The sequence below is a fragment of the Empidonax traillii genome, unplaced genomic scaffold (assembly GCF_003031625.1).
Source record: "Empidonax traillii isolate 1590-97213 ecotype Southwest subspecies unplaced genomic scaffold, ASM303162v1 scaffold837:size744043, whole genome shotgun sequence".
NCBI classification, from domain to species: Eukaryota; Metazoa; Chordata; class Aves; order Passeriformes; family Tyrannidae; genus Empidonax; species Empidonax traillii.
Genome location: NW_020956030.1, coordinates 108,589 through 135,193, shown reverse-complemented (window position 1 = coordinate 135,193; position 26,605 = coordinate 108,589). Strand labels below are relative to the sequence as shown.

The window sequence follows — 26,605 nt, the reverse complement described above, 5'->3', positions numbered from 1 at the left end:
CATACAGGGATTGAGCATACAACCTTGGTTTTAATAGCACCATGCTCTAACTGACCGAGCTAATCTCAGTGTTACACTGCTCTTAAGAAGTACCAGAGGGTGACACACTGGTTTTGGAAGAAGTTAATGTAACATATCTTTGCCTTGTTGCTGCTCAGTACATTGCCTTCCTTTTCTTCAGAGAACTTTCCTTCTCCATTGAATTCCATGACATCTATTGTACAGATAAGGAGTGTGAACATGTGTTTTGGATTTCGTGCCTGATACTTGGTAGTGACACTTTGGGGATAACATAGTTAAGAAGAAAAAAAGAAGTTATTGTGCAGAAGCAATAGTGTCCAGAGGAAAGACGAGAGAGAATATGTGACAGCAATGGCTCTGCAGACACCAGGGTCAGTGAAGAAGGAGGAGAAGGAAGTGCTCCAGGCACCACAGCAGAGATTCCCCTGCAGCCTGTGGTGAAGACCACAGTTAGGCAGCTGAGCCCCTGCAGCCCATGGAGGTCCACAGGTGAGCAGAGACCCTCCTGCAGCCTGTGGAGAAGCCCCGTGCCAGAGCAGGTGGATGCCTGAAAGAAGCTGTGACACCACAGGAAAGCTTGTGCTGGAATAGGCTCCTGGCAGGGACATGCAGACACATGGAGAAAGGTCCCCAAACTACAGCAGGTAGGACCTACGATCTTGTGGGGGAGGAAGTAGAAAATCAGCCATAAAATTAAGACTGGGAAGGAAGGAGGAGTGGGGGAAGGTATTTTTAAGATATGCTTTACTTCTCTTTATTCTATTCTGATTTTGATTAGTAATAAATTCGACTAATTTCACTAAGTCAAGTCTGTTTTGCCCATGATGGTAACAGGTGAGTGATCTCTCCCCATCCTTATCTCGACCCATAAGCCTTTCTTTTTTTCTCTCCCTTGTCCACTTGTAGAGGGGAGAGAAAGAGTGGCTTTGGTGGCTACTGAAGGATACATCTGGTGCAGGTAGCTTGGTTTGCAAGCTGCAGTTTGGGATGCAGATTGAAATCTGGGCGGGAGCTCAGAGAGACAAGAGGCTGTGAACTGCCAACCCTTAAGTCAACAAAAGGCACAGGCTGGTGGTGCCAGCCAGGGTGGACACTGAGAGACACAGTCGAAGACTCATGAGGAAGAGATGGACTTGCGTATGGCTAGACTGTGATGGTATAAAAGCCAAGGGTTTCCTTTGGTGGGGGTCCTCCTCAGAGGCAACAGCTCAGGCTGTTTCTGTGTTACTGCACTTTATGGAACTAGACATCTGAGACTCTGCTGTGGGAAACCTGGGGTCAAACCGGTAAGGAAACCTGATCTGACTTCGTGTGAGTGGGGTGTGTGGGGAGCACCCGACAGCTCACTGGAGTCACCCACTGAGAAGGGGCTTCGGATGCAGCAGTTTAAGTCTCTGGTCTTGGGAGTTTGACTGCCAGAGAGTCTCATGAATGGTCAGACTGGGAAGTTTCCTCTATAGTGGGCACCTGGTGTCCAGCCAGAGTCAAGCCACCAAGTCTTTCAACTCTGAAAGACCATGTGTTAAAGAAATCTACTACATCTTCCATTCATGCTAGGGGGAAAAAAAAAAAGGAAGAGATGACTACATCTACAATCAAAAACAATCCCACTGGTATGCACATTGTTTTCTCAGAACTTACAACCAAAAGCCCTGACCTGGAACTTTGCATTCATTGTAATCTGCTGTGTGTGTTTGTGTGTTTCTCTGTGTGTGTGTGTATGTGTGCCTAAACACTATTGTTATTTCCCCTAATTAAGATTCTGGTTTGCATGGGCAATTCTAGACAGCTGAGATGTAGAAAGAAACATCTTTCATCTAAACCACTGTTAACTTTAATCATATGGATTTGAACGCCAAAGGTCTAAACTGAAAGCTTCCACTCAATTCTAATGAATATGAAAACCAGCATGTTCCAGAATAGTGCTTGATGGAAGGATCAACTTCTTTCCTTCCTTTTCCTGGAAGCAAAGGTGCCAGAGTGGAACACAAAATTCTTTCTAGTGAATTGCATATTTCCATAATCAGAACCACACTGTGATTCTGATTGTTTTGATTAGTCTCCCAAGTACTTTCTTTTGCACTGCAGTTATTCCACACCCTCACATGCATTTCTACAAAAGGCAGGTTCTGATGATATGTAACTAGCGTGGCACACTTTCTTCCTTTCCCACTATCTGCTTTCATTGGAGATGATCAACTAAGACAGTCTCAAGCTAGAATACTTGCTACTCATTATATGAGTTCTTCAAGAATTTCAAAGAAGTCAGTATTAATCTATATTATAAACTAATTTTTTTTTCTTTTTAATTTAAGGGTGACAAAGATAACAATGACTGCAAAATTTCTTGGGGGAAAATAGACAGCCCTATGATGTTTTGGCATCATTATTATTTCTTTTTACAGCCCCCACTACAGGTTGTTTGTTTGTTTGTTTGTTTGTTTTTTGTTTCTTTTTTTTTCAGACTCCAACTTCACAAAAATTCTGCCCTGAAAGGAAAAAAAAATTACATGGGTTCCTTATCCACCAGTGCTGCCATACGCTCACCTCCAGTGGGTCTCTGTGCTCTGGCTTATTGCTGCAGCAGGATGGGTATGTCAAGGGGGAGTGGCAGCTTGGTGCAGCCAGGCCACCTCCCAGCATTGCTGGTGACACCGGCCTCTATCTAACTGCTACTGGAAAATAGCATGTAATGTTCATATATATGTCCCACTCTCTGTGCTGTAGTCAATATCAAATAACACCAGATATCCCTCGAATACCTTTTGTTGTTACTTGGTACCTAAATATTAGATAGAAATACTTTTTGACCTTACTCTTTTGGGTTTTGCTAATGAAGAGCCTGATCAGTAACTAAAAATCCCAGAACACGTCTGCGTGACAGGAGCTCACAGAAAGTGCAGCAGGAGAATAGGTCCCTCAAGACATGGGTGACCTGCTTCCAGCTGCTTTTCAGCAAAAGGATTTCAAGTTATCTGTCAAACCACAAGCTATGCTGAGGTAGACTATTTTGTCTTCTGTTGAACTCACTGTACTTTGCATGAAATAAATCTATTTTCACTAAGCTGCAGAGAAGTGTAATTCCTTAGTCCCACAGCAGATAATAGTTTCATTTGTCATTGTTTAGTGGCAGAAAGTACTCTTACAGTGAGCTACTGCTTAGTAAGAGGGTGAAAATGGGTCTGTATTCCAGACAAAGTTTGAATTGCAGCCTTGTACCTGTCCTCAGCATCTTCTCTTGAACACAACTTCCTAGAGTCAGCATACTAACTCCCACAGGTCTGCTCTGCTACTGCTGGGTCTGAACTTGGGAGGACAAAAAGCTCAGCCAAATATTAGTTAGTAGACTGGTAAGATGAGCTTCAGGTCTTCCTGGTTTAAAATGTCTGCAAAAAGACAGTGGTGATTCACAGCAAATACAGCAAATAGAGAGCAGCCAGCACTGTGAAGGAGTCCTCTCATCAGGTGCCAGTGCCTACTTAGGCTGATTTAAATACCTCTCAGTCCTACTGACTCTAGGGAGAGCTTAGCCACAGTTTTTATGTGTAGATACCCACGTTACTAATACCTGCAATAAAATGAGTTTAATCCTCTCCTAAAGCTGCTTTCTCATCCCAGACTTAGAGATGCCAATAATCTTTTCAAAATCATGTATTTTGTGTGTTTTAGGAAGGAATTTGGATTTTGAGTTATAGTAGGAAAGTGGACATGTATTTCCTAAGAGATTTTGTGAAATACGTGCCAAGATGGTTTTGTTGGTTCTTTGTGTTTTTTTTCCATTGTGTATGTGTGTAAGTGGGTACACATGTGTATATACATGAACACACACACACATATATATTGTATATTTGTGGTAAATAATATATAAATAAGTCTCTCACTTCAGCTTTTACTATACTATCTTAAACTGGAAAATAATACTGATTTGTTTACTGCTTATGTATGTTAGAAGGCTATTAATATTTACAAAATGCATTGAAGTGCTAAGCACCATTACCTTATTGATGACTCAAAATTGTAACTGAGTTCACATTTCATTATACTGTCTTTTGCATATGGATGGATATTAGTCAACTGTGTGCAAAACACTTAAGCTTCAAAAAGAAATACAGTAAATACCTTGCTACCAGAATCACCCTAAATACAAACACAGAGTATAAGAAGAAGTGAGTTGCCACAATCATTATGCCTGCATCTCAGATGGCATATAGCATCTATAGAGTTTTATAACTGGCTCTATTTTTAAGTAGCTTACCTTGGGCAACTCATTTAGTATTAAGATTTGCAGTGCAGCCCTATTTTAGAGGTGAAGGCTGTCTAACCTCCGATGTTTGGACCAGGATGTCAAATGATCTAAATGTTGAAGTGCCTTTTTACTGATTTAGTGGGAATAAGTTGTCTGAATATCTTCAGGGTTCTCAGATGATACTCCAGGCACTATAAATCCAAAGATAACATTGATATAAGCTGAAATTTTGTTTGGACGACTACCAGCCGGTCCTGAAAAAAGTTTCTGTGATATCTAAGATATATATTAGCAATACCTTTTAAAACTGAAATACTCACAGAGGAGACAAAAAATATCAGTTCTTCTGATTCTTAAGTTTCTTCATTAGTGAAAGACCTTTCCTTAAATTTCTTCACTAGTGAAAGAATTTCCTTAGACATGCACGTTCTCAGAGCTGCTGCAGTTTTGGATACTGTGCTTCTGATTCTCCATTTATCTGACATAAGAATGCAGCTGTACAAAGATGAATGTGCTAGAAACTGGACCTGCCCTTCTCTTTGTTTTCTGAATATTGCATGACATGCAGCCTCTTTACTCTGAGTATTGCATGACATGGAGTAACAGAAATCCTCCACCAAATTATTAAGCGTAACAAATAACCAGAACAAATTCCTTCTAGCAATTTTATTTTATAAATCTGATGATGGGCAAGATGTAGTGTAAATGTGCATTTCTAAACCTAGGCTCAAATCCTAGCACCTCTAACATATCTTTCTGATGAGGAATACCTTTGGGCTCTCATAGTTATAGCTAAGTCCATCAAATTTAGACTTCCGAAAACAAGTGACATTAGTGGTTTTTTTATACTGTACCTGTACAGATGAAACTTGATAGTCCTCCGTAGATGACATCATCGTTGTCTGGTAATATAAAGGGACACCTCGTTTGAACCTCCAAACAGTATTGCTTGCAAGGAATTCTGTTGCTGCAGTGAAACTGTGTGACTTCAAAATACTGGGAACAGAGCCAGGCTTTGTAGACAATCTGGAAAAAAGAGAAGAAGCAGAAGTATAGATGGATTACAATAGCACTGTCATTATTAGAAAAACATACTGTACAGCACACCTACATTAATGCTGCTTCTGAAAGAGTATTTTGAGAGAATATCACGTAGGTAAAATAAACTCTTAACTTTTGAAAGTCCTCCTAATTCAGAAATAAAAAATCCAGCCAAGTCATTTAAAAGCAACAGTTAATCAGGACTAGGGTTATGCTACTATATTATCTGAGTTTGTAAACAGGTATCTCTTAGATGTGACTTTTTATTGAACACATCCATGCATGGAACACAGTCCTGTCCCTGCACCTTATCATATACAAACTGAGATAAAAACCTCATTTGAAGCTAGTCAAGGACAAATTTATGAAAGTGCATGCAAGAATGAGTTGAAAAGTGGGCTCAGGCCATCTCTAGTCTTTCTATCATCTTGAGCTAAGCTACCAGGTTGCAATAGATGGTGCTGCTTCCCTTCAAATAAAACCTTACCCAGTCTACAGCATTAATTTCCTGAACATTACGGTTCTTGAACACTAACAGCTGTAGACTAGGGTATAAATCTGCCAGAGTGAGAATCAAAGTCTATGTTTGGGAGCTAAAAGGAACACTTTAAAGATGTTCTCATCTGATGCCGTGTAGCCATGGCTGCAGGATCTTTGATTATTGCAATTATCATCATAATTTAAACAGAAAAGTAAAATAAAAATGCTGATTTCAATTTTATTGCTTTTTGTCTTCTGAGCAAGGGTGTTTGTCATTAGAATTGAACTAACCTTTTAGGCACAGAAAAGTTTCCTACAAAAATAGATTGGACACCAGGTTACAAAGGTGATAAAAAACCTGTGTGACAGAGTACAGAGAGGTTTACTTGTTTCCCATTTTATTTTCCACTTATCCATTTTGAGGTACATTATTTACTGTCTAGATACTTGCTATCTAGGTTGTTATATAACAAAAATTTCTTTTCTGTATTCACTCAGAATATCTGAAAATCTTAGTAACTACCTTTCCTTTATCATAGGCTGAAAAGCAATATAGTCAGTTGATCATTTCTCTTCTCTCTAGACTTGTTTCTAATAAAGAAGGAAACGTAGATTAAATTTTGAAGCAGTGAAAATTAAAAAACCCTGACACCTGAAATGAGCAATCTAGATGAGAGTTTTGCTTGAATTCAGTATGTTTCATCTCACTGGTAATAATTTTATGAGTGTCAATAATAGCAGCTTAAATTATATAAGTAATTCCAGTGGGGTAGTCCCAAAATCACAAAACTTTTATTTTAGCTTGTTTACAACAGGTATGGATAAAATTGTGAGGTGATAAAGTGAAGCCTTTATCAGTAATCTATGGTTTGTGATTATCTTTTTACAGAAGCTTTTGCCTATTGAATTCCATAGAAAACGTGTTTTTTTTCATTACAAATTCAATTTTAATTGCTTACAAACTTTTCTTATCCACAGATAATGATTAATGACAAAGAAGACTATGGGATGCGTGCACTTTTTGTTCTTAAATAAACTCCTAAAGAGAAAATGGTTTTCCCAATGTTGACTATATCACCCACCACATTTTTGATGCTTGACTTGCTATATTGACACTTGCAATAATAAATGAAATAAAGCAACTGTTTTTCTATTTTTAATTAGTCAGTGAGCATAGCCTGTTGGTTGGAAACAGGAACACCTGGTCTGATAACAGATAAATATTCACAGATGTTCTTTCTTGATCACTAACAGTGTAGAGAATCTTCTTGTTCTCTTCATGGAATAGATCTAATAGTAGTATTTTAGGTTATGAATCATATTTGAAAATGTACATCAGTTTTTAGGGAGTGTATTGAACAGTGCACCATACACAGTAACCAGAAAATAAGCAAACCCATGTGTCTACTTATGCAAGATAAGAAATAAATGTTTATTCAAGAGAAGAAGTAAACAAAGTAAAAAAAAAAAAGTAAACAAAGAAGAAGCAATTGTGGGCTTCTGTGAAGATTTTTATGTATCTAAGCTCAGTTCATATATATCATCTTCCTGCTCTGATTCACAAGTTCTCAGTTTAGGCTCAAAATTATATTTGAATTCTTGTCCACATTTTTAAAGAATGCATGTGCATGAGTATACCTGTTCTTGAGATCTGTTTCTTAGATAAATGCCTCCCACTCTGTTATTTTTTTCCTCACAGCTGATTTCAGACTTTTCTGTAGTCTATACAGATATTTTTAATATCCCCATTTTGCTCTGTTTTGGCCAGCAAGGCTACATGGAGCACCAGAGAAGGCTCACCTGCTGTGCCTGTCTGTCCGCTGCTGACACAGATTTGGCCTGAGCTAATTCCTACATTTCCAGACAGTGCCCAGCCATTGCATGGGGAAAGGTGTATGCCAAGAACCACACCAGTAACCAGTTTTGCCTTTTTTTGGAGAAAAAGGAAGAAAAAAGGTAGCTGTTTGCAAATGAGCTGTGCTGGGCTAGCTGATAGACCAGAGAGTAGATCCCTCTCTGCTCGTACTTGTACAGATGATTTAAATTACTACTTTCCCAACAAACACAAAAAAATAACCTCCCCTATCCTTCCTGATATTTCTAGACACCAAAGGTTTTACACAGACATGTTACTTTCATGTGCTACCCAAGAGGGAATACAGCAGTGGGTAAATTTATCCCATATTTGTACCTATGACTCTGCCCAACAGCATTTGCATGAGTCCCACAGCTGACCCAAATGAGTAATAAGATCCAGAGCAGTCTAAAGTCTTTCCTCTGTTTCAATAGTGGAGAAAGGTGACTTTTTAACTTAAGTATTAGAAGCTCATGATTTGGAACTGAAATGTATTGAAATGTCTTGAGAATTTCCTAATAGTAAAACAGATACTACGGACTTTGGTCAGCCAGTATTCCTTCGTATACCCAGGAAAATATAGGTTTTGTTTGGGTGAGAATTTTGTTCTATCTCCTAGCAAATCCAAAATGCTGATTTCCAGAGTCTTAAAATGTGTTACATAACAAGGCCTGAAAATATCAGTGAAAATACACATTGACCTGGTGTGTGGTACTCACTTTACAAACTGTGATTTGATATGAGGGTCTTTTTCCTTCTTAAAGTACATCAATAGCTAAATCCAATGATTTATAATCACAATAAATGTTCTTTTTAAAAATATTTCCTATAAAACAGTTCAAATTACTAGTTAAATTCTGTTAATATTTTCCTGCGTAATTTGCAGTGTGTTAATGGAAAAGATTGAAGGTGGATGTGAGGAGACCATATGTTAAATAGCCAGAGGTAGGAAAAATCTCTAGCTTTTCCTCTTAGTAAAATCTTCTAGAACAAAATTCTTACTTTTTCAAAGCACGCTCTTTCTCAAGATTCAAGTCAATAAACCAAATGTCTTGGATTACATTTCGAGGAAAGGAAAGAGGGGCTGTGGTAGCAGCAGACAGCTCTCTCATTGTATTATATCCTTATTTAAAGAAAGGAAAGCTAAAACTAACTCTGAACATCAACTGAAATGACTTATAAGATAGGAAAGATATATACATTATAGAGAAAACATAAGAATAAACAATTATCATCAGTTTTTTGAAGAAACAAGAGGAAATCTAGTTATTTAAAAAAAATAAAAATTCAAAAATTTAGAAGACAAAACAGTCATTTTTATTAACAGACTCTTTACTCATGTAATCAAGCTACCAAAATCAAACTAAAACACAAGAAGATTTGGGATTTTTTAGAATTCCAATTTCTGTTACATATTATGATCTTTTTTACATGTTGCATACATATAATGTAGAAAAAAAATAGAATGGTATTATGTTTTCAGCTGCCTTCAGAGATGATTGAAACCTCTGAAAAATCATAGTTGCTAACAGAAAGCTGGCAGACCAGTCTCAAAGAACAGAAAAAACTCCCATGTTTTTCTGTTAGTTTTGTTATTACTCTTTTTTAACATGGGATAGAACTAAGATAAAATGGATTATTGATGCATCATGGCAACAACATACATAACATAAATACTTGAATACATTTAAATATCTCGTCTCTTTACCATAATGGAAAGACACTAGCCCATAAGAATAAAATCATCTTTCATATACAGAAGCATAGCTACAAAATCTGAAAAGGATTTAGTGGCAATTTTGCTCACCTAAATAAATTAAATCTGCCTTACCTTATTCCGTTAGGGAAAAATAAAAGTTAAAATTACACTTTTGAAACACTTCACCAGTGAATGCTGGCTTTATATGCCTGTATTCATAATCATGAATGCCTACCCAGACTGATCATCAACAAAATCTTCTTGGTAGTTGTGAATTATTAATAATATGATAAAAACATATTATTAATTGGACAGATTAATTTATTATTTCTACTGTACTGTTATTAATTTTATTCCTACTGTATAAGTTTCAAGCACACGTCTGGAAGCAGAAAAAATATTTTATTACTTTAGTGACCAATCACCCAACACAAAAAACCAGCTTCAGCACTTCAAGGAATGAAAGTTTCACAAACAGACCAGACAATAAACCGCATTTGCTTATCAAATCATCACAAATTATAAATGGATTGAGAGTTACCATGAAGACAATGAGGGGATTTGTGGAGAATTCTGAGAAACTAAAAGGGCATATCGTGGTTTTTCTTTCAGGACATTATGAAGAACACTTATTTTTGTCTCTTTGTGGTGATTAGCAGTCCAGGATTTGCCCCTTTTTCAGGACATTTTGTGTCTCATATCACACATGAGGTTAGACCCTGTCTGAGTTATTCTTTCTGGCCTTGAAAGGCAACCAGACAGAGTTATAAGTTAATAAGATTACATTAATTGCCTAGAGAGAGGCCAAGAGCTGCTGACCCCAGTGTGTACAGCATGTCCAGGTAGAACAGTGCATTGGCTGACCACAACCCTGGTCATTACATTAGCAGAATTCTAACTGGCTGTGCAACTGCACAAAACTAATTAACTAGATGATGATCGTTAAGGTCCCTTCCAATCCAGGCCATTCTGTTTACTAAGGCTGAAAAAACAGTAGAAAGAGAACGTTTCCCTCCCTCCCCCTCTCATTCTCACTCACTCATAAATGCACAATACATGTGATCCTGAATAACTTGATTTCTATCAAAGCAGACTAAGTCACACTGCATGAGACATATCAGTAGAGCATAATGAAAAAGCTCAATCATTTTAATTCTCTGTAACTGCCAATTCTTCATAGTTTTCAAGAGATGAATTCAGCTTCCCTTCCCCTGTTGTTCCTGACTGCCATTGTCATCACAGTTCTTAATGAACATCGTGGAATTTCCAGGAAGTACCTTAATCATTTTCCATGAAAATTATTTTTTTTCCTCACTGAAGGAAAATTTGATGTTACTGACTAGACTGTCAAAATAATTATACAAAAAGGAACATAGAAATCATCAAAAAACTCTTACGGTGTGCAGATGTGGAGGATGGTGGGAGGGAAAGAAAGTAGGAAGTAAAAAGTCACAACAGAAACTCTCTCAAAATGGTAAATTTTCTGAATCAGAATAGAGTTTAAATGCTTTGCACTAATGTTTTGCAACCATATTCATGATGGAAAATGACATCCTTAGAGAACAACTTCATAATTTCATCTGCCAGTAGGAGAGAAAGAGGCCCCTCATGAACCTGAGAGGCCTTCTGACCACTCACACTTTCAGTGACATCAGGAAATTATACCTTATTGGAATAAAGGAATTCAGTGTTGCCTTGAGACAGTGTGATATGATTCCAGCTCAACTTCTCCAAAAGTTTGTGAGTATTTAGAGGTAAATTCTGCAGTCACCAGGTATACTGAGGAGTACCTCAGGCTGTGACTAACTAATTAATTGATTTTCCCAAGAATATTCATGGAATAACCTATTATGTAAGCCAAGGCTTTTCCACAGAACTCAGTGGAGAAATAGCATTCATTTGAAAATAAATAGTGATGTGGTCTTCAAATTTTGCTGTGTTCTACCCTAGTGATTCCCAGCCCATGTTTACTCTTTGACAACAGCAGTGATTAAGATGCATAAGGAGAGTGAAATCCATTCCCTGTGAGCCTCAGTTTAATGTGTGATTTTCTGTAACCAAAAGTCACCCTAAATATTCTAGTATACAAGAATTGAGTTATGTGTTCATTAAAATTTAGGCTATATGCTTAAATCCCATAGAGTTTTGTTTTCATTTTTTTGTTTTGTTTGTTGTTTTTTGTTTGGTTTTGGTATTTTATTTTATTTTATTATTTATTTTTTAATTTGTTTTGTTTAGAGTCTGGGTGAATTGTTGCCTCATTACCACAACCAATAATGTTGCGTCTTGTAGGGTTCCCATTTCAATCTTCCTATGAAATATTTTTAAAGTAGCCTAACAGTAGCAATGCTTCATGAGCTGAGATGTTGTAAACAACAGTTTTGGAGAAAAGCTACTTATAAAGCTGGAAAATCTTCTAAGCCCTTGCTTACACAAATAAAGATACTCACTCCTTCATTTAGAACTCTGCCTGAACGTTGACCAGGCAAAAGATGAATATATCGAACACTATATATAGGAAATAAGGGCATGAACTCTAAATGTAATTATGCGTTTTATGCAGCAATGAGGAATCTCAAAAGAGTAGTCTTATTTCTTCTGATGATAAAAATTTTATTGTAAAAGTCACTTTAAATCTTATGAATGCTATACAGCAGCAAAATAATGCTGCATCTGTGAAGTACAGTCTCTAAAAGGCTTTTTATAGTCGGATCACCAGGGTATTATGTACTGGTTTGAGTGACAGTACATCTTTAAGAAACATTTGGATCAATCTCAGTTTCTGCTTTGTGCATCAGGACCTGAGATATCACGTTGTACAAGCAGAGATGTCTGATAGTTTGCTTACAAGTGCATTTTATATAGACTACACAACCAAAATATAGATGGCTTACTGGTACAAGATTAAGATTAAGTCTGACAAGCGTAGTGTTAGAAATGTGAACTCCCCTAGGAACTTTGTCAGTTTTGAGCACTAGGGACAGTCTGATTTCAGGAAAACTGCAGTTTGCAAGTGTACTAAAGAATAAAAACCAGCTTTTACAGAGAGCCTTCCGCTCCTGAGAGTTGTGGGACTGCTGTTGGTGTTTCTCCTTTGCTGGCCTTTGTTCTCAGTCCCATTCTGACACTTTGGGCAGCTTCACGATAGGGCTGCACACAAATAGTGCAGGAAGAGTGATCAGACAGGAGGGAACAATACCCTGCATTAGATATCTTTACCAATGAATATCCGTGGTACCATCAGTGATTAAACGTTCTTCATTACATGCAGTAGAAACCATATAAAACGTGGGTTTCTGAAAATGAGATGTTTCATAGAAACAGTTTTAAACTCAGATTTTTTTCTTAAAGATAGAATTTTCGCTTTATTTCAGCACTATCAAAATGAAACAATTCTGATTGGGGAATCATTTTTTAGTAAGGTTCAAATATCTCTTTCCAAAAAAGCTATTTTCATTCTGTTTATGCAGCCAAATATTGCACATAAACCATTCATTTAAATACACATCACACTATTGAGTTTTATTGCATTAGTATTGATTCATAGCTGTTCTGTTATTGGAGATGTTGTTTTGTACACACATTTGCACCAATATCTGCACCCATCATTTTTTTTTCTGGGGAACTTAAATTTTACTTTTGTTTTTACCTTTTTTTTTTTTTTTAAATCTGTTCCAGAATGAACAAAAATTATCAGTCTGAGCTTCCTGTACAACAGACATTATATTTTCCAGTTATTTTACTCCATGTACATTTTTAAAATTCCTTGTGTTATAAGACTGTACCAGGAAATGAGAGTGTCTGTTTCATATTAAAGAAATTTATGCCTGAAATTTACAGTAATTTGGGAACTAACATGTCTGTTTTGTGGTTATTTCAACCTCTGATTTTATTTCCATTTTATTACAATGAATACTTTCTGTATCTGTATGAATGGAATATCACAAGATAAATATTTTATCAATTATCCAGAAGATCTTAATGCCCCCGGATGCAAATTATTGTGTTAAGAGACAAAAAATTCTGATGTTTCCTAAATTTAATAGGTAATCTTGTTTCTTTCCCTATTTTACCCATTTATGAATAATTTTATTTGAAAGACACACACGCACTATTTTATTTGAAGATAGAGGAAAGGTAAATCAAGGATGAAATTTATTTGCCATCTTCAGTTTATATGCTATGTAATAAGATTTCTTTTAACCAAATACAAATGAGTGGAACAACAACCTGCTCTGCTCATATCTATACTGCAAAAGACGAACAGAAAGATGTGAATATGCGGGCTCCTAATACAAATAGGTCTCTTTGATTATGGAGACATTACTGAAGAGGAGATGGCATCAGTGTCTCATTGTCACTTTGGTAATCTTTAGGAGAAATTATATACAGACATAGGAGAGATCTATAATGTTCTTATCTGCCAAAATAAACCAAGCTTCTGCAAGGGAAAGATGTGCAAAAACCTGATCCACCAGTCCTGTCTTTCTGGTGATTACCCATGTGATTAAGTGGGGTCATCATGATGATTGACTTCACTGTTGTTTTATATGACCCTAAAACCTGAACTCATCCTCTGTATCAGAATTCAGTGTTAGCTGTTACTTAATATAGCAAAGAAACTTTCTTTTGAAGATCATAAACACCCCTTTGGGTGAGCTTAAAGGAAAATGAAGATTAAATAACTCATTACTGAAATAAGTAGTCTGTTAAAAAAGTAAAAAAGAGGCGCTAGCCTTTGATTTTGTGAGCTTAATATCTAATCAGATACTATATTAAAACGTTCAAATTATAAAAATAAAACAAGTGACTAATCTTTAAAGTGTCTGATCAATTTCCCTGGAAAATCTTAGGTCCACCACCTTCAAGTTAGCTCACAATGGTCAGGGCCTGTTTTAAAGTTTTACAATCTTCTAAAATCACATCTAGATTCATGAAACAGGTGATCTGTCAAATCTGGAAAGTATTTGTGTTCAGCTCTGCTCTCCATCATTTCTGAAGTGATGGTAGTCTTTGTCCATCAGCTCAATATGACACTATTCAGAAGACTGGTCCTGCTGATTACCAGTGTATGCAGGAGATGAGGAGAGTTTTTCTTTACATTCTCTGCTTCCTCAAATTAATTTTTTGTTCTACCTGCAAAACTTCAGTATTTCTCAGAAAAGAGAATCCCTTATGGGACCCGAGGCTTCCAACCAACTTGCAACAGCTGCTGCAGATTCCTGGCAGATGAGGGGACTTGCCACAGGCTGATGTAAACATAGAGATAAAAGAAAAGTGTCCCGTGCCCTGAAGTTTTCTTTCTATTTGGAATTATAACTTCTTTAATCACAAGACTTATTCAAGTTTGATGTTGAATTTTCATCTTGGTCATGTAGGAAATGGAGGGACAGGTAGTGAGGTCTTCATTCTTATGACCAGTGACGGGGCTTGAAAAAATGCAGGAAGCTGAGTCAGGGGAGGTTTGGGATAGATAGCAGGAAAACATTTTTCACCCAGAGGGTGGTTGGGCATTGGAACAGGTTCCTGAAGTGATCACAGCACCAAGCCTGGCAGAGTTCAAGAAGCATTTGGATGATACTCTCAGGCACATGTTGTGATTCTTGGTGTGTCCTATGTAGGGCCAGGAGTTGGATTTGATGATTCTGGGATTCTATGAAGATTCAGTAAATAAAATAACAAACGCTAAAGACAACGAGCTAATGAATCCAGAAGAAATGAGAAAATTTCTTAGGCACCAGTGATATGACAGATGCTTTAGAACATGAAATCTTTTAAGGAAAAAAAAGAAAAAACCCACAAGAACTCATAACTGTGGAAGGAGCCTGTTATAAGGTAGACTCTATTATTAATATCATTTGTATCATCAATGCAAATTTTTTCTAATCATGGTTAATGGAATTGATTTGAAGAACTTTAATGTGTTGTAAACTATCTAGAGGCAAAGCAGATTGACCTTACTCTTTTCTCTGGACATTTCTGAGTGCAGGAACAGGGCCAGAGACTCCACTGCATCATTCTACGTTGCTACACTGCAGTATTCTACGTTGCTACAGTCAGTGTCTTAAAGTTGTGTTGCTTCTCCCCTTTACATTTAACTTACAGAATGACATAAAGACCTCAGAGCTGTGTGTTGTTATGACATTGAAGTGAGCTATCCAGACATCTGAAGAGGGTAAGTGGTTGAACTTAAAGCAGCTCCCAAGGAGAGGAGACATTTCCTCTCTTCTCACAGTTTTTTATCTCACATAGCTCTGGTTTGAAGCCACACAGAGCACAAAAAGCTGACTTGAACCCAGGTAGCCAAACTCGGCCTGAATGGCATGTATATGACATTGCAGTCAGAGCCATGAGAGCTTGTGATCACGCACTTGATAAATCATACTTTCTGGGAGAGCACAATAAGCTCTTCAAGGAGTTCATGAGTAAGCTCAACAACAAGCTCACCCAAGAACAGGTGTCCCAAGTGAGGAGTTTCCCCAGTGTGGGGTAGCTCTGCAAGGGACTAGACATTTGCCACAGCAGAATGTCACTTGTTATCACAGGGAATAACAGAGCAACAAGACGACTTTCATATACCTTTTGCTGTTTCACCTGCCAATCTAGTGATTACCAACACAGGGACTGCAAAAAATTCTTCTCCCCTATGATTTTCCAGAAGAGTTGAAAGCATCATGTGTTCTTTAAAGGATTTGTGCAAACTATCTGCAGCTTTGCCCACAGTGACAACTCCCATCTCTAAGTTCAGCATTCAGAGCTCTTGCATCATATAAAAGCAATACTTATGAGACTTCAAACTTTCAACCACCTTAGGAAGCCCATATTACTTTTTAAAAATTTTCTGCTTTCTCTGTATAATCCAACCATAATATAGTTTGAGAATCTCTTGAAAGCTAGTGTATGTGTTGTTTACTAGCATACAAAACCTATATGCCTCTGAAGTTTCTGCTTCACGAGTAGTCTCATAGTTGCTTGGTTGGTTTTTAAACTTTTTTTTTTTTTTCTGTATTTACCGTAGAAATTTACCTAGGAGAGAATTTGAGGTCCATTTTTTTATTTTTTTTTCTACTAAATTTACTCATACATAAAAGTAAGTAAAATAAATTTAAGATATTTAAGATTCTATCCAATTATTCAAGCACTACAGTCATATACTGTGGCATATCTGTAGACAGAGATGATTGATGCAGTTAAACAAAAAACTAAATCTCTGTCAGGTAAATTCTCCACCATTAAGGGCAATATCGAAAGCAGAGATCATTACCAAATATTCTTGTTGGCATTCAGAGATTTAAGTGGAAGGTCTGATTGATAAAAGCTTCTCTTTTGCTTAGGCAGAGTATGTTTGCTTCACACAATTCTTAAGATATGAATGTTACAGGTATTTTCTCTTCCTATCTATTTTCATTCTTGTTTTCCTCCTTTCTTATCCTGCATTTCCAAAATGCAAATGCTTGTTTATTTTCCCCTCTCCTTTTCTGTGTTAGCAGTGGTCTAACCTGTTCTCATGTCTGGATGCCTGGCAGTTTTTGGAAGGAAAAAGTAGGTCTAATTCCTTCAAATTTTGTTGTGCTATCAGACTTTCCAGAGGAATGTCTCAGCAATTCCAGCCCAAGAGGGCCAGATTTCAGCACTACTATACACTTCTGCAGAAGAAATAGCTGATTTTAACAATATATACAATGCATGACACTTCTCATCTTCCAAGTGCCTGATACTGGGATCGGTTTTGCCTGCGTAGTCCAGGGAAAAAAAGTTGTTTTATACTAGTCTGAGGTGGAAATTTCAAGACCGGTCATATTAGGTACTCTTTTCACTTAACAACAAAAAAAAGCTCCTTATCTAATTGCATTATGTGAATAGCTCTACTAGCAGTTTTCTCCATAAAGAGAAATATCCTTGTTTCCCTCTGCCAGATTTCCAGCATCTTTAATAGTATCAAATCTAAAACATATGTTTAAATCCTTTCACTGCTCAATGAAGTATCTTTGTGGGAAACTGAATAAAACACTGAACCACAATGTGCAGTGTTTGCTATAAATTCTTTCTATTTGATCCTGCTGGATTATATGATGCTATCTCAATTTCAGGCATTTTGCTCAAGCATCTATATCCTTGTTATACATTAGACATCAATATCAATTTACTTACAGCTAAAATGTGCCTTTAGAGACACTCTGTTAACTATGGTGCAAACTTAGAGGGGATAAGGCTGTTTGGGGCTCAGCACTTTTCATAATTCATTTGTATTCCTTCACTGATGGGTATGCAGTAACAATATCCAAAAAGATGCCGTGTCTTCCACAGAGATATAATAGAAGAGTTACACGTAAATGAAACAGTATAAGCTTGTAATGAATACATTACATTACTCCCACATTATTTTTATGGAATTATATGTGTTTGACTTTGCCATTACAGTAGCATATTTTTCCTCTCTTTTCATAAGGGATCACCTGAGCTATACAAAATTGGTATTTATGCAAGCTGTTGTAAAGGGAACTTTTTCTCTCTGAACAAAAGTGTTGTTTGTTCTTAGATTTTAAAATATTTACTTCATTGCAGTTTTTCTTAGATGATTTCATGTGGTACACTGGGTCAAGTCTGAATGTTACTATCTGATGCCACATCCAGCAATTTGCATAAGTCAGAAACATCAGAGAAAATATTTTCCACTTCAAATTTACTTTCATTTGTTGTTGCTACAGCCTATTCAGAAAATAGAAGACAATGGTGGAGGACTACCAAAGATCCTGAGAGTAAAACACCAGATCTGCTACCAAAAATTATCAAGTCTGTCATTAGGAAAAGTTAATAGATTGATGGATTGAGAGTAGAAAATATTTTACTTTATATTTCAGAATGATTCCCTGTCATCCAGAGACTCTCTGACAAAGTAAGCCACAGTTATATTTGGAAGCTGATAAGTTGTTTAAAATAATATTTCAAAGTGGAATAATAAACCAAAATATAGACGGTGATATTAGAAAGGCTAGCTGGCCTCATCTCTGCAAAGGTAAATTCTCTCTCTAATGAATTAAAATTCCTCTAAATAAAAATGAAAATATGATCCTGATGACAATTTATTTAGGTTCTCAAAAATCTGTTAACCAGGTCTCTAAACAAAGGTAATAAACAAAGTTAATATTGTTTAAGAGTGCTATACTGTCACATATATGAAGTGGGTAGGGGGAAATGAGGGAAAAAAAACTCATCAGATTTCACCTGCACAAACAGTTAAAAGCAGGGTGTCTTAGACTTTCATATATGCAATGTTTTGCTTATTAATGTATTAATGCATTAGAAAGAAAGCTAAACAAGAAGAAAAAAAAATGTACTGAAAGAAAAATGTTAACGAAATCCAAAAAGAGAAATTGAAGTTAAGATGAACTGAAAACTTGCTGAAGCTCATTTCTGAAGAACTGAAAGAAATGAAACTCTTTGAAGAAAATGTTAACTACTTGTATACCGTAGGGGATTTTAAGTTCAGCATGTGAGCCTGGGAAAATAATCTGGGTCTTCCTGTTCAGTGAACACTGTGCAGTTGCAGCTAGAAAAGACAGGTGAATTTACAAAAGCTGAGAAATGAGACAGAAAAAGTCTCCTGCACAGCCAGTGCTACATGCTTACCTGGAATACTCCACCCAGAAAGAGATAATCCTACATCAAGAGGAGGCACAGAATTAGAGAAGAGATAACAGCATTTCTGTCACTGGATCCTCTGAAGAAAGGCTGAAAGACTGTGTTATGAAATTTCAGAAAGGAGAGGGTGACGGGGAAAGATCTATAAAATTATGAGTGTTGTAGAGAAGAGGACAATTTTCTGATCTTGTTGTTTTATAACCCAGCACCAAGGGACAAAGAATTAATGGAACTGAAAAATCTAACTTTTGAAGAAATAGATGGAAATATTTTTTCATGTAATGCTTGGGATTGGCAGTCATACACTAATATTTCCTTGAGAACAAGATAGTAAGATTTAGAAAATGATCTTTCCAAGGTAAGGCCATATGTACAGTTAATAGAGGAAAAGACTTTTGGAGACCTTTGGAGGGCAAAACTATGTTCACCTTAGATGTTTTGTAACAGTGTACTTGAGCTCTCTTTGAAAAACCTCTAGGCTTTTCTCTGCATATATAAAGGCATTTATACTTAGTTTAGGAAAGTTACCTTATTACATACTTAAAATGCAGGTGTACTCAAGGTGGCTTGGATACCTCAGAGTGCCAGCTGAAAGGGTACTAGTATAAACACAAAATCTTTAAGAAAATCACTTTTGGATTTAATGATTAGGAAATATCTATGCTGTTGCTTATTCTGAGATTTCTGACTCCTTCCTATGCAAAACCTATTGCTGACTACTGTGGAAACAAGACTGTGGATGGGATGGTTTATTGGTAAAGTCCTGCAAGTGACAGTTGTCCTGTCTTCTGGGGAATTTTTCCAAATTTTAGTGGTTAGCAACTGTGAATAAATCATGTACCTGTTTCATTGATGTGTGTCCAAAACACACTGCAGGTTCAGAAGATCTCAGGAGCTTCTACTCCTTGCTGACTAAGAACTGAACACTCATATTAGTCATCAAAGCCAATGGGAATCCTACAAAAGCTGCCAATGGAAATGCATCGTCTGATTTACCCACATTTCTTAATAAAATGATATAAAGTAAAAAGATATGTGTTTATGATACTAAATGGAGAACTTAAATGCTTAGTAAAAGAAGAAAAAATGAAAAAAATCCTGAAGGATAAATTACAAAGAAAACCAGATTAGCTGTTTCTATAATGCAAGTCCTTGTAAGAATAGGTCTTTTTTAATGAAAAATCTCAACTGAATTAGACCTGTGATTCCAGCCTTTTGAACTGAAAACATGGGAGACAATTGAGAATAAGGAGTAAGGAAAATTTATATCTTTCTGTGCGGTACTGTTAGTTTATTGACTTAAGGTGATGGTGCAGTTCAAACTTGCACCTTTAGAAGGCTTATGACCAGCCGGAACATCAGAAGAACACGCCATGTTTCCTGTGTGACATTCCCCCAGCAATGACTGAGAAGAAAATAAATGCAGAAAACCATTGAAAACATAATGAAAATGGTTTAACAATGATAAACAATATTTATTTATTTATTTACTTAAATATTAACATCTCTTTTTTTAAAATTAGGCCACAGGTTATTTTTGATATTTAAATTTGTTTGGAATTTAAACATTTTAAATTTTTTAAACATTTAGCTATTTTTAAGCATTCTCTGTCATTTCGTGATGATTTTTCTTCCTTAATCAAACCCCATTATGTCTGGAAATTTTGCTGTAACTCCTCCAAAATGCCTCTTTCCTAATGTACCCAACAGAATAACTGCAGATCTTTCTTTGTTATCCTGTGACCTACCTAATTATCCTTTTTATAAAGTTGTATTTCTTCTCATATTGACAGGTTTTACTTTTTTATTTAAATTCAGATGCTGTCTTTATGAATATCAAAGACATCTTGGAAAGTCAGTACTGACACCATAGTCTGTCATCCTGTACTCTGTACAATGTTATTTTGTGGAATATGGAATCGGAAAAAAAACAGACCCAAATACATTTTTTTTTCTTCAATCAGCTGCTTTTCTTCATGCCAGGAATCTCACACTTGCTCATAATGATCTTTACAATGGCAAACCTGAATATTATCTTAAAAAGTTAATAGATTAAGGATCAGCTGGCCCAGCCTTTCTTGGCAAAAGCATAGTCTACACAACATGGCTCAGCACCCTGTCCACATGAATCTTAAGTATCCAATGTTGGGGAAACCATCCCTTCCATGGGGAGACAATTCCAAAGGTTGATTGTTCTCATTGTGAAAAATTTCCTCCTGTATCTAACCAGAATGTCCCCAGCAGTAACTTGTACTCATTGCCCTTTGTTTTTTCCATGTGACTCCTTGTAAAAAGGAAGTGTCCTGGCTTCAACTAAGGTAGAGTTAATATCTTCTCAGTAGCTGTTGCAGTGCTGTGTTTTGGATTCAGAAATGAGAAAGGTGTTGAAAACACACTGATGTTTAGGTTTTTATCCTAAGTCCGGGACTTTTTTCTTGTCTCATGCTTTGCCAGTGAGGAGGCACAGAAAAGAAACTGGAAGAAAGCATAGCCAGGTTACCTGAACTGACCAAAGTGATATTCCACACCGTAGATCATCATGCCCAGTATATAAAGTGGGGAGAGTTACCCAGAAAGAGGAGCTGATATGGATTCAGGAATGGGGGTCTGGCATTGATCAGTGGGTAGTGAGCAAATTTATTGTGCATCGCTTGTTTTTCCCTTTTTATTACACGATTGTCATTCACCATTATTACTGTGTTTTATGTTTTCAATTATTAAACTGCTCGTATCTCAATCTACAAGTTTTACTTTGATTCTCCTTTCCATTCCACTGGGGTGGGGGGAGAAACGGAGGACTCCAGCGAGCAGCTGCATGGTGCTTATTTTCCAGCTGGGTTTGAACCATGACAGGAAGTCTCCACCTTCTTTGTAACACTTTAAATACTGGGACATGGTGATGAGGTCTCCCCTAAGCCTTCTTTTCTCAAGGCTGACTCTCAGCCTTTCCTCACATGGCAGTTTCCCCAGTCCTTTGATCATCTTCGTGGCCCTTCTCATGACCCTCTCCAGCCTGTCCACAGCTTTTTGTGTAACAGAAAACAAAACTGAACCCTGTGTTTCAGGCATGGCCTGACAACTTCTGAGTAGAGTGGCAAAAAGTTGTCCTCTTTAACAGAATGAGAAATTAATACATTAAGCTTCTGTGCTCCTTTGCCTTTAATGTTCTAAAAATTCTAAAATTTTATATTCCTTCAGAGTGGGTTAATCTCAGAAACCAGCCTCAGACATCTCCTTTTTTTTGGGTGATTACAGTTCCACTGATTGACACACAGAATCCTTCATCTAGGCTATGAACTAGCTGTGTGTCATGATAATTCTTAAAGATTCCCTCTCATGAATGCTAAAAGCTGCTTGGAAACTTAGCAAATCTCCCCTGTCTACTTTCTTCCTTCTTAGTGACTTATTTATACTAAATTAGCTCTCAACCATGCAGTGCTAGCTGATTTTTTTAAAATTTCACTTGATACTTTACTTTTTTTTCCTTGTTCACTAGCACTAACAGCACTCATATTTAGTTACTCTTTGGTCACACCCGTGTGTAAGGGCCACAAGTCCTGGTCAGAATCAGGGCCCAGTTACACTATTTGGGAATTTACTTTAATAGACAAAATCCAACACTGAAGCAGACTACTGACAAGTCTAGAGATAAAATTTTAAAAATAACATTTGTTTTCAGTCACGTAGCCTTCATGGGTGTTAAAACACAACAAATCTCACCGATTGCAACTGAATTGACGATTCCTGCTTTCTTGTATAGAAAGCAGCCCTTACATAGTTAAAATGATGCAAGAAAACCAGTCACAAAGGCAGAAGCTCCAGAGATAGTGAATTCCCACAAGTTTGTCAAAGTAGAAGAATGTTTGATTTCTATTGCTGTAGTCTCAACATTGTAATAAAAAAATTCTTTCCACTGCGTTTGTTTCCTCAACTGTTACTCTAAATAAACAAGTGGTGATTCGGGGTATTACAACGTGTTGTAATCAGAGTTGATTGTGATCAGAGTTGATTGTGACAGCCTCATTTTGGAGAATCATGATAATCTATTTTGAGAAGATTTCTCATTAAACCATTATCTTGGAGATTACCAGAACATGAACTACACTGTTCCCTCCACTCCTGTGTTATCTGGATTAAAGGCATTTGGGCCTTATTAGGAGCTAATTGGTCCCATACTGTATCTCTGTATGGACCAGTGATAACAGGAACAATACATAAGGAAAGAGTCTCTGCATTAATCAACCTTCATGAAAATCATGTCTGTATGGAATTTTGGGTTGGAATATCAAAGGATGACACAGGGCGAGAAGACCCATCTGGTTTTGAGGGAAAGGAAAAGCTCATAACCTGGGCAGAATGGAGGGAAAGGTCATGGTTCAAACCAGCTTGAAGAGCTGAACCACAGAATCACTAATTAAGGAAAAGACCTCTAAGGTAATCAAGTACAACCATTAACCTAACAATGCCAGGTTTACCACTAAACCATGTCCCCAGGTACTGCAACTACAAATTTTTTAAGTGCTTCCAATTCAGTCTGTTCCAATGCCTGACTACCCTTTCGATGGAGAATTTTTCCAATCTAATCCTTCCCTGGCATGTGTGTCTGTGGAAGACTCCAAGTCTGCAACAGAGAGGTGGGCCATAGGACATGGCCAGAGGGTAAGTCAAAGCTAAAGACTCCTTATGTCCTTCCCTATGGCTTTCTGCCTGGTGTGAATACTGAAACACTGTACCTTTGTCATTCAGTGTGGTAGGAAATACGAGATGGAAAGTTCTGAAGCCTATCACCAGTACAGAAGATCAGCCACCTAGACGTGTGCAAAGGATCCCAGGTACACTTCAGAAAGAAAATTTGTTAACCCTACTGTTCTGACCACTGTTTTCTGCATCAGCAAAACAATCTCTGGTGCCAGGAGTTTGCATGTGTTATTGCAAACTGAATAATAAGTAGGATTTCCAGGTCCTGTAGGGTTAGGTTTATGAAGGGTCTTTCAAGAACTTAATTCAAACATGTAATTGTCAAGACAAGGAATTAATTTTTAATGCATTTTTAAAAGGTACATTCTGTTAACAGAATTAGACTGAAAGTACATTCATGTATAACTTCAAAATATAAAGATATGTTTTACTATCTCCATTCTACCCTGTTTGATATCACATCACTTCTGTTGTGTAAAGTACTCCCACCAGAAATAAAAAAACAACAAAACAGACTTTCTTCTTTTTGGTACGATAACATAGTTATTTAGGTCTCTACACAACTTTACTCTCTCATTTTGGATCTGTTTAAATTGGTATTTTTATGAATCTCTCTCGATATACTTTGTGAAATGTAGCTGTCTCAAACACCTATCAGCACCAAATATCATACGCTGTGGTTTAGCTGTTGGAAAGGGAAGTGCAGGTGGAATTCATGCCTCCAGTTTCTAAAAGGAAGGCTTATTCTTAGCTCAAGCAAGGCTGTACTTGCATTGGAGGGGTGAGAATTATATCTGTTAAAATGTTAATGAAGCATTACTAACTGGGCACTTCAGGGTCATCTTTTTCTTCAGTTTCTGTGTAATCAATAGAGACACTTTTGCTTCCATTATGACTCACTATCTACCCTAAGGATGCAGAGATTTAGAGAGATTATCCTCCCCTACATAGACTCCCAAACTCCCATATTAGAGGATATATGTAATTCACATTCTGTTGATAAACTGCTACTAATTCTAAAGCTATGAAATGGACCCAAATAAGTAAAGGAAGTTTATTAAAATTGATTTTACTGGGAAGTCTTGGCTTACATCCAGAGATCACGGCATGACTGAATCACAGAATGCAATGAGATATCTACATTTTGGAATTGTGGCATTGTCCCTACAAAAGAACCTTATGATAGGGAAAATTACCCATGAAATTACCATGAAATTTGGTTTTGGTTTTGACTTTTAAAAGCGGATTGTTCCATTAAAGGGCATGCATCTGTGCAAACAAGTAGACTTTGTGTTCTGTGGATATAGGTCTGGACACAGGGGAGAGAAGTGGATAGAAACCGTAAATTCAACCTTCTGCTAAAGAGCTCAAAAACATGTTAGAATTTGGCCTGTAACAATATTACTGGTAAACTCTAATTCCAAAAAGTGCTGTAGCCACAAAATCAGGAACAACTCATTTGGCAAACAACTCTGCTTTTGAATTGAACATGACCAGTTAAAAGACATGCCAAGGACTTTGTGACAAACTGTGCAAAGTAATTTCTTGTTAAAAATTGCTATATAATTTCCCCCATCAGGAAGTCCTCATGAGATGAAGAAATAATTTAACTGTCCATCTTACCCCTGTACAATGAAATGCTCGAAGTAGACCAAAGTGGTAGTTGTTTAAAATTAAAGATTAAATAATTACACTGATTTATGCACAAAAAGAATGGTGGAGATAATGTGTTCAGTCTGTATCAGCCAATGACACACATCACAGCATACAGTATCCTGTCACTTTCTAACATTGTGTATAAATGTCAACCCTGCTATTTATTTTCAATTTAAAATGCATTAATATTAGCTCTATCATGCTGAGAAATCTTATAATGAAGATAGTTGATTTTTTTTTTTCCCCTGAAGGACAGTGAAAGACAAGAACACATTTCAGTGCAATGATGAACATCTCTTACTATTTTATTGGGAAATTGATTCATTCATCCTGTTCATATTTATGTCAAAATAGTCTATAAGAAAAGACACAAGGAAGGACAGATGGGAAGTCATCATTTAAGAAAAATTGTTAGGAAATGTTAGGGAAAAGTCAAGAACAATGTTTTTATTTTTATATACTCTAATACCTATGATTAATTTCTTTATTTTATGATTCATTGCTTTACCTGTATTCATCAGCTTTGTGTTTGAATTGTTTTACACTTCTCAAAAGTTCTACAGACATTATTATTTAATTCCTTTGTTTACTGAACCACAGAACAAATCCCTGACTTGACCGATTGATCGTTTGATTGATTTGTATTTCCTTTGGCTAACAAAAGACAGTGCTTTTGGAGTGGTGTGTTTTTAAGCATATGCAAAGTCATGCTTTAACATTATCTATCCCAAACATTTGAAGACCCAAGACTGAGACTGAGAAAATCACAAAGATATTTACTCTTATAAAACAGTGTATTCAGTATTCATGTTCACAAAATGGAGAATCAAACTGAGGATCTGATCCTAACAACAATTTTTGTGAGCAATAAAGCAGCTACTGAGTGAAAAGATGCTTTCATTGCAGAAATTTTCACTAAAGGCTATACGGTGGTATTGAAGCATGTCTGGAGAATCATGGAATAGGATAAGTGGATAATCCAGATGGCAAAGGACCTCAGGAGATCTCTAGAGAACCCCTGTACTCAAAGCAGAGCCACCTGTGAGATAAGAGCAAGTTGCTCAGGGCTTTTCTTTAAACTCCCCACCAAGGATGGAGCCCTGTCCCACTGCTGATGATCATCGCGGAAGAAAAAGTATTTTCCGACAATGTTTTCTAAACTCTTTTAAGTTATGCCTGTTATCTTTTTGCTGTAAAGAGCCTGTATTTGTCTTTTTAATGACTTCCCTGTAGATACCATTAGATTGCTATTAGACTGTCTAAACTT

At 36.8% G+C, this 26,605-nt stretch overlaps 1 protein-coding gene across 1 annotated transcript in view; it reads right to left on the bottom strand.

Moving 5' to 3' along the window:
* The window catches only part of LOC114066964 (transmembrane protein FAM155A-like), a 29,332-nt gene extending 8,973 nt beyond the window's left edge, over positions 1-20,359 (bottom strand). Inside the window, exons 1-3 of the mRNA XM_027902084.1 lie at positions 20,308-20,359; positions 6,312-6,328; positions 5,122-5,293 (exon numbers count right to left, since the gene is read on the bottom strand). Of these exons, the coding sequence (XP_027757885.1) occupies positions 5,122-5,293; positions 6,312-6,328; positions 20,308-20,359 (241 nt within the window). The remainder of the gene's footprint in view (positions 1-5,121; positions 5,294-6,311; positions 6,329-20,307) is intronic.
* Positions 20,360-26,605: the final 6,246 nt, after the last annotated feature.